The 9,094-nt window shown below is 39.5% G+C and overlaps 1 protein-coding gene across 7 annotated transcripts in view; it reads right to left on the bottom strand.

Annotated features, from left to right (window-relative positions):
* Positions 1 to 2,359: 2,359 nt before the first annotated feature.
* grid2ipb (glutamate receptor, ionotropic, delta 2 (Grid2) interacting protein, b) overlaps positions 2,360 to 9,094 on the bottom strand; it is a 47,507-nt gene continuing 40,772 nt past the window's right edge. For all 7 annotated transcript variants that reach the window (XM_055004472.1, XM_035943151.2, XM_023298836.3 and 4 more), the window contains 7 exons: positions 7,873 to 8,069; positions 7,642 to 7,797; positions 7,469 to 7,555; positions 7,252 to 7,381; positions 6,750 to 6,868; positions 5,376 to 5,540; positions 2,360 to 5,134 (listed from right to left, as the gene is read on the bottom strand). In XM_055004472.1, the coding sequence (XP_054860447.1) occupies positions 5,063 to 5,134; positions 5,376 to 5,540; positions 6,750 to 6,868; positions 7,252 to 7,381; positions 7,469 to 7,555; positions 7,642 to 7,797; positions 7,873 to 8,069 (926 nt within the window). In that variant the 3' untranslated portion in view covers positions 2,360 to 5,062. The remainder of the gene's footprint in view (positions 5,135 to 5,375; positions 5,541 to 6,749; positions 6,869 to 7,251; positions 7,382 to 7,468; positions 7,556 to 7,641; positions 7,798 to 7,872; positions 8,070 to 9,094) is intronic.

Genomic DNA, 9,094 nt, shown 5'->3' with positions numbered 1-9,094 from the left:
TATACATATCTATGGTCTGACCAATCACTGCTCTCTGGCTCCGCCCTCTGAGAATCTTGTTGTCGTTTGGCTCCACACTTGCTGATGACTACTTCCGGTCTCAGAAAATGAAAAAACGGAGCTTTTTTCGTTTCTGTCTCTTACTAATTTAATTTTTTTGTTATTCTAAATATAAAATGAAAATCAAAGCATTTTGAAAATTTCGTACATCCCTTTTTGCTCATGAAAAGGAAAAACGTCTTGTATTTCAATTTTAATGTTTGTATTTTAAAACAAAAATCAAATAACCACTTTGTTTTTCAATACCCGTTTCAGAACGGAAAATCCAATTACCAGATCCGTACACGGACCTTTTTGCCATCTTCAGGCATGTTTTCATCTTTAAAAAAGAAACGTATAGACAAAGATGCAAATTGTTACAATGCACTGTCTGTCTTTGTGTCTTTATTTTAGATTTCTTTTAGGAACAATATATTAAAAACCAAAAAGTTAATACTTTTTTTTAACATCACAAAGTGTGTCTTTGTTGTACACGATGTAGCAAATTGCAGCAATGCAGCTGCTTTTTATGAAAACATGACTGGTGACAGCAACAACAAAGAAAAACTGGTGTATTTTGACTGGCTTTTGATAGATGTACTCCCTCATCTGTGGAGAATGAGAGCTCCACCTTGAAACTTATAGCTGAAATAATTTAGTCAATTGTTAATATTTTGTTTACAGACACCTACAACCAAGTCTGGATGGGCTCTGACATTTTGCCATATGTGATTACAGAGGTACTTGAGACATATAATGATTATAATGCCCATATCTTGAATTAAATGGAATGAAATATCCTGAACTAGAATATAGTAGTAGGTATCTGAAACTGATATTACGAGTCACACTTCAAATGCAGCTGAATTTTAGATCTCTGTAATGAGGAACTCCAAACACATGAGCAGTAAAGTTGACATTTGTCTGAAATAGACTGACATTATGGATATCTTTGTTTTGGCATGGAGTAATTGGGTTGCAGATACACTGCCAGTCCAAGTCGCCACTTGGATTTAACTCAGCAAGAAGGCAAGAGCCTTCCGTTGGATAATTACTGCAGTGATGCATGTTTCAGCTGCAACAACTTATCTTTGACATGTCCTAGAGAAGACTTAACGCAGCGGTCCGACTCTCCCATCATTAATATAAGATCTCGGCAGAAAATTAATGCAACTCTGGACAGAAATGAATGCGGTGACATTGTAGAAGCTTATCGAAATGATGCCACAGCTAATGTGTCGTTCTCAGAGCTAAAGGCGGTCCAACAAAACATTAGTGTGCGACTTCTTTTTTGGACGTGCATAGCAACAGTTTGTGGCTTTGTGGTGACAGCTGGGACAGTGATAGACTAACCTGCTGTTGTGCACGACTGACATCACACACAGCCTTCCCTGCTGTCATTGGACGAAAGGCCAGTTTTTGAAAACTGTCGATCCTGCATTACTGACTTCTAAAACCTCGAATGCTGGACAATGTCTCACTATGCAGGCTGTTGGAGAAGAGAAATAAAACGTTCAGTCACGCATAAAGTGGGACACCCGGTCACCCTACTGCGAAGTGAATCACGGTTACTCATTTGGTTTGTAAAACCAATGAAACAATTAGCTTTACCCTGCAGTATCCTGAAGTAAATTCACAAAGACTGACACGTCTAAATATTCAAGTGTGTCTCCATCAGGGTGAAGATTCTAGGAGAGTCTTCTGGTGCAATACAGACAAAACAGGGTCCCACCAATAGGAACATCACTCCTCAGGGTGCATTTTAACTGAGATCATTGATTAAATAACACAAACATCCTCAAACTGATTTGAGCTCAGCAGGTTTCATGAGGGAAAAAAACATTAATATGTGCACATAAATTATTCAAGATATTTTCTCTCCAAAACACTTTTTTCATAAATTAAACTGCTCAGTATAAAGTAGTGTTTAACATGTTGATACCACGGTAGGGGAATTATACTATAATAAAGTGAAATATAACATCTATAGCAGAAATTGCAGTCAGAATATTAAACACTTTTTGCTCATCTGGAGGCACAGATAAGTCGAGCGGTGTTTCTTTCAAGCATGATATTTTTATAGATCAAAAAACATCTTCATTTGAAAGCAAACAAAAGGATAAAATGGTCACAAAACATGAGCAACTTTCCATGAAAACATATAAAACAGTTATAAAAGGGAACCGATAAATAAACCTAACAGATTTTATTTGAAACCTAAACATCCAGGGAGGGTTGATGCTACCAGCTGCACATCTTAATACATTAACTGCACCAACATGCAATTGACTGGGACGAGAAAACACTGTTACTACACCTGTAGCAGCTAGGAGTGCATTTTTTATTTATTTTTTTAATTTTTTACGAGATCATCTCGTAAGCCTGACTAAAGCTGTGCATGAAGAGCAAAATAAAATCCCGATGGAACTCTTGAATAAGAAAATAAAACTTGGAGGGACACACGGGCATCGTACGGTACAAATGAAAATGAGCAGTGCATAGCAAAAAACAGGGATTTTTGCAAACTCAACAAGAATACAACACAGCTACAGGTACACTGCACTGTAGAGGAGTCATGACATCACCATGACAACCGGAGAAGCAGGAAATAACCATTTACAGTAGGGTGTTTTTTTCCCATTCATTCCGCAGCCTCCCACCTCTTTATGCAGAGCTGCTTCACAACGCCGGAGCTGCTCTACAAAGTGCAGAACTACGAGCCATCCTCACTGCCAGAAACACACAGCTCAGAAAAAAACAAAAACAAGGAATGGCGCTAATTATTGAGAAAGATTTACTGTTCCGCCCACACGTTCTGACAACAGATGATTTATGAGCCAAATGCAGTCAGCGTTACCTCGCTGGAAAAAGGTGCAATATTGTTTGAGTGTTCTGAAGGATGTTTTGCAAATACATGTGCAAATGAGTGTGGATTTAATTCAGTCCCGTCAGACAGAAGAATCACAAGGCTGTCAGGGAATGACTCCAAACTTTAGCTTCAGCTCATTTCAGGACTCAGATTTCAAATTTTAATGGTGAGTCTAGCTCCGATGCGACGGCTGGAGGCACATAAAGATGGATAACCGACCACTCAAGCAAAACTGTGACAATCCTCAATAAATATCATTGATTATGTGTGAAGCTGAAGCAAAAATGAACCGCGACCACCCGCAGATTTACTAGCATCTCAGCAGCTGAAGTGTTACTGTTGTCTAAATAATGTAAGTATGGAAGGCCAAATGAAAACAGAAATGCAGCAGAGTTATGTGACAACCGGCGTACATTTGTCTGTCTGTCGCTTTGTCTGTGCGCAACATTACTCAAAAACTGACTAACTGATTTGGATGAAATTTTCAGGGAAGGTCAGAAATGACACAAGGAACAAGTGATTAGATTTTGACAGCGATGCGGCTTATAGTCTGAATCCATGGATATGTTAAACATTTCTGTATCATTGTGAGATAGCCACACAGCGTCACTGTAACTATGACAACCAGTGAGCACTACATCAGCTGCCTGCTGATGATCACATGATTGCGATCCTACTACAAATTGACCGCTGCGGATTTATCCGTCGGAAATGATAGGACTGAGCAGCTTTGGCGGAGTACTGCGCTCTCAGAGTGCTTTTCTTGTTGCAAAATGTAATCCCAACAGAATACCTAATGTTGAACTTTAAATACCCTTGAATGATTAAACGTATGAATACATTTTGAGTTGATTTGGTTTGGATTTGCGTCTCTGACATTTAAGATTTCTGCATTTTCCAAACCATTTTTCTCTCCAAGCTTCACAAATTCTGATAGCCAATTCTTGGATACTATACCTACTGATATTACCTGAAAGGATAACAGCCTAAATGATTCAGTTCAGTTTTGCTGGCTTACGTTATGCTCAAATTATGGGTTTAAAATTCTATCTGAATGTCTACATTCAACCAATACAATTTAAAGTTCTGTACTGTTTTGACTTGAGATGATATTTTTGCCAAAAACGCTTAGTTGAGTCTACTTTTTGAATACTGGATGCTTTAATTTTGTAGCTGAATTTAACATAAAAAAACAAAAAAAATATAACCATAAAAGGATAAATTCAAAGAGGTTAAATTCAAACCATTTAAATTCATATACATATACAATATTTTAATGCTATAAATTTAAATTTCATCTTTGTGAGCTACATTAAAATGTAAAATAATTATGGCCTTGTTTGGCTTCCATACTTGATCAACTGATTATCATTAGAAATTTAGAACCAAAGCTGGTTGTGGGTGACTTTTACTTCTTGCATGAGGAGATTTTCATAACAGATGTCCTATAAGTTAACAGTAAATGGGATGAAAAAAATCAGGAGGTCTAGCAACGTGAACACGTGGTTGTAAAAAGTAGTATTCTTACATGTTTGAAACAAATCCTGCTGTATGGGAGGCAGTGAGTGCACCATCAAACGAGCTAAACTACACTTGTGAATCGGCTTGATCTCAGGTAACTGTCGTCAGTCTACATCTACGCTTAATCTTTACAATTTTCAAATATGATCTGATAGAAAATATAAACTTTATAATATACTCATTTAATAAACACATTAGCAGGCCATCTGTATATATTCAGACCAGTTGTCTTTGCTTAAATCTCACTTTAATGCAGCGTCAAGCTGAAGGGGAGAAATCAAATGGACTCGGATGGCTTCTTGAATGTATCTTCTACTACCTACTAACTACTGTGCATTAAAAAGAGATGTAAATCATTTAAAAACTGGTGTGCGGTGAGTTCTTGTTGACCTGTGGACACCTGAATGTTCCTGCTCTACCCAGCACCTGAAAGAGCAGCACTGCTGCACACAGGGCACTCCGCTTATCTACAGACACATACAGTGTGTTTCCATTCTCTTTGCTATAGATGACATGGTCTCTGTTCCCAGTGGTCCGAGTGTCTCTGTGTGTGATCTTGGCACTTTGGTTGTGGAGAGCAGAGTGAAAACGGAGCCGACTTCTCGATTAGGCTCGACATCCGCCTTCCTCCTTCTACCAGGCCAGAGGGGAAGACAGTCTGGGGCTTCTGGGGTTTTCCGGAGTCTGGGTCTCACTGAGAGCTCTCTGCAAGACAAAACCCATAATCTCAACTGATTCATACTCATGTTACCTCATTACTTTCAGATTTAGAGCACATTTATTTATTCCGCAGACAGCAGCGCTTTGCAGCCTAATCACTTTATCGCTGCAGGCAGTCGGTCCGAGTGAGAGCTCCAGCTGAACGCGTCATCGTTTCTTATGTTTGAATCTGTCAAAACACCTGCTGAATGTATCAAAAAACGAGCTCAAGCGAGTATTAGCTCACCTCAAACTTGGATATGAAGTCTGAAAAGATGCCGAAGAAGGTTTCTGTGCTGCTGGACTTGCTGTCCTCTCCAAAGTATGAGGCCACCTTGGAGAACTCTTCCATCGCTCGGCTCTGCAGAGACTCCAGAGACTGGATGGCAGGGTGGCTGTTCTCCAGGAAACTCTGTGTGATGAAAAATAAAGGGATGCTTCATTTTACACCTGTATACCAAAGCCAGGGAGCTTTTAATTATGCTAACATGTTTCTTCCTCGCATCTCAGCTCCTCCCAGCAATGTCAGAGTTAGAAAACACTTGTTTTTCTTCACTCTAAGCTCCTCTCAAAGCTCCATGATGGCAGCTATGGAACGATTCACAGCATCACAGGAGCAGAGAGGACTTGAGGAAGCATACGTTAACATAATGAAAGCACCTGGTGTTAGTGGAGTTATTGAGTTGCATTTTTAGAACTTAGCCAATATTTTCTATAATTGAAATGATTCATTGTTTTGTCGCCAACTATTTTAATAGATTTATTATTTGGAGCATTTTTTTCAAAGAAAAAAAGTCGATGTACTTTAAGTACAGCTTCTTAAATGTGCACATTTTCTGATTTCTTTACTCCTTTATGACAGTAAACTGAATATCTAACCCTAACAAACGGATGAATTGAGAAAATATATGATAAATTAACAAAGTAATAGTTAATTACAACCCTACTTGTCTAAAAATCTCGTTTGTGTCTCTAAAAGTCAGCTAAGCGCAGAAATACGTTTCTGTAGGACCCTTTTGAGGTGAGGAGGGACCCATGACTTCGGTCAGATGTCAAAAATGTGCTTTGCTTTACAAATCAGAAATGAGTCTGCAGTGTACCAATTCTATTAAAGTCATAAGATCATATTTCATTATGTTTAAAAGTCCTATAGTTTTGTCTGAACAGCTTTTTAAAATCCCTTTTTTATTATTTAAAATGAAAATGATCAAAACGTACCAAAGCAATAGTTTGACATTTTGGGAAATACTTTGAATTTCTGACCACAACATCACTGAGAAGATTTTTACTACAATCACTTCTGTTGGTTAAACATAAAGCTGGAGCCAGCAGACAGTTAGCTTAGCACTAAAGAAGAGTAAAAAGGACAAATTTTCACCATTTTTTGGCTGCACGCCTGTTGTTTTTACAACATATTTTTCTACATATTGAACAATCAATGTAACTTGTGTGGTAGTGAGACTGTTTCCAGTCTTTATGCTAAGCTAAGCTAAGCTAAGCAGTTGCTGGCTTTAGCTTCACATTTGAGAGCGGTAACTCTCAGCTGAAAAGATAATATGCACAAGATGCAAATATTCAGCTGCATATTTTGTGTTTTCTGTATTTAAAGCTGTTAGCGTACACTCATCACTGAAGCAAAGTGGTCTTCAGAGGTGGCTTGGATCTTCTGACAGGACGTCCTAATGTCCTGGATGGTGTTGTGAAGGTCGCTCAGCTCGGTTGTGATGGCTCTCTGGTTCACTAAACAAGTTGCATGGAAACATTAGCGATAAGCAAAAACTGTAGCGGAACACTCAGCGATGGTCGAATGATTAGAAAACAGCTGCAGCTGCAGGGAAATCTGCAAATCAGACTTTGAACATTAGCAGTCTATAAAAATGTCAAATTAAAATATGTAGGCCCTAATCTTGTGTTATTATGAAGACAAGCAATAGTGCAGTCATTTGAACATTAACCTACTGTTGTTAATAAAGACCGTCAGCCCTGTAGTCACATCCTGCACACTGTGTTCTCTGTAGAAAGGTTTAGCATTTCACAGGATTGACTGACCACTTTGTGCCACTAAGTGTTTTTCTCTGAGGAAATCAGAGTGAAAGAGTTCTGCTGCGGTAACATCATCGTACCTTTAGCTGCCAGAGGCACCGTCGTGAGGTCTCTGGAAAAGTTTAGCAGCTCGGGGAAGTGTTGGCACAAAGACTTGGCCAGAATGTGGAGGAAGGTGGATTTCCCATCTACTGTTTTGGTTGTACTCAGCTGCAAAGTAGAGGGAAAGGATTAATGACTACAATTTAAAGCAAAGATGAATGTGGCAGAGTTGAAGCACAGGCGTTCCTGCTGTACCTCAGTGAGGAAGTTGATCTTAAAACTGGTTGTCCTGTGGCTCTTAGGTTGGCCATTGTTCAGGTAATTTCCCATTGCAAGAACAAACTGTTGGCATCAAAAAAGCACTTAGTATCCACTGTTAACACACAGACTGATGGCTTCATGTTCATTTTCCTGCAGTAAAGTTTTACCTCCAGGATTTTGGCCAGTTTCTTGCTGCTCCTCAGCTCCACTGAAGCCTTGTAGATGTAATCGTACGCCACCTTCATCTCCTCCGTCCTCTCCTGCAGAGTGGTCTTGAAGTGGAGGCTCCGCAGGCGAGTCTTATACTCAGGCACCATTAGCATCTGAAAAACATTTACTTATGTGAATCGTTCTGTCTTAAAAACCTCTGTCATCTTGGTTGTTTTTCCTGTGAGTACCTGGAAAATGAACTGGTCCGGCTCGCTCAGTTTGGCCGGATCCTGATCGAACTGCTCGTACTGTTTGACCTCGTCGTCGTCGGGGGCGTAGAGCAGCAGCTGCTTGATGTGAGCCGGCTCCAGCCTGTCGGTCGCCATGTTCATCAGGACCTGACGAAGCTCGGCGGGGGAGAGCTTCAGATGGGCGATGAGGATGGCTGCGAGGAGGAGGAGGAGAGTGAGTAGGAGGTAAGAAGGGGGGAAGACGTGGATAATTTAGGTCTGTTTTCACATGGCGAAGAAGATCAGTGTGTTCCCTGCACTGCTGACAAACCTTTCATCTCCCTATGTGGGGACTTTTTCACTCTGTTGCTCAGATTTCTCACTGTGTTTCTGCAGCGTTCGGTTATGACACTGAAAACTGCATCATAAACCTGCTAATTAACAGCAGTGAATGTACACAAAACAAACTAACCTTCATTATAAGTATCACAACAGCAGAACAGAGACAGAAGAGGTTGCTGCTGGTTCATTATGCTTCATTGCGTGCCTTGTGATTTACTGCTGTGCTGGGTGATTTGTAACCGCAGAAGGAGGATGGGATTTCTTGTTTCTTGCACAAATTTTTCATGTTTGTCTCAGAGAGAAATGATTAAAGGAGATTGGTTGCTCCAAAGGTTGCCCAAGTCATGAAAAGAGTCATAAAACCCACAGGGAGTGCAGTGCAGACTAGTCTAGACTTCATCAAACAACATGCATTTGGTGCTGAAATGACTCTTTTTTTTTTTTTTGTGACGAAAGTTTTAGCAGCATTATGTTTTTTGTTCCTGAAATCTCACATAGCACATTAAATAAAAACATAAATATCAGGAAAAGACTGTATGCATTTGTTCCAACGGCATTAAACAGCAACAAATCCTCAAAATAGAAACAGGGTTGAATTAAATTAATTGAATTAAATGTACTTAATCATTCCACAATCTATTGCTGTCATTATCACTTTTCACACATTTCAACATTGTCATTTATTGTTACTGCTGCACTCTATTCTTCAAGTGCAGCTTAACTAATCCAGTCTCACATGCGAGCATTAAGCTAAAGATAATCCTCTTAAAGCCTCTTTATATGACATTTTGAGCATTAATATAGCAGTAATATTGCAGCTAACAACTGTGTAGTTGCTCTCCCTCAGTGTATGTTGTGATCCCAGATTTATATTTGAGAGGTGGTCTAGCTGCATGTG

Source organism: Amphiprion ocellaris, chromosome 18 (assembly GCF_022539595.1).
Source record: "Amphiprion ocellaris isolate individual 3 ecotype Okinawa chromosome 18, ASM2253959v1, whole genome shotgun sequence".
NCBI lineage: Eukaryota > Metazoa > Chordata > Actinopteri > Pomacentridae > Amphiprion > Amphiprion ocellaris.
The sequence above is the reverse complement of the archived record's forward strand: the minus strand, read 5'-3'. Positions and strand labels throughout refer to the sequence as shown.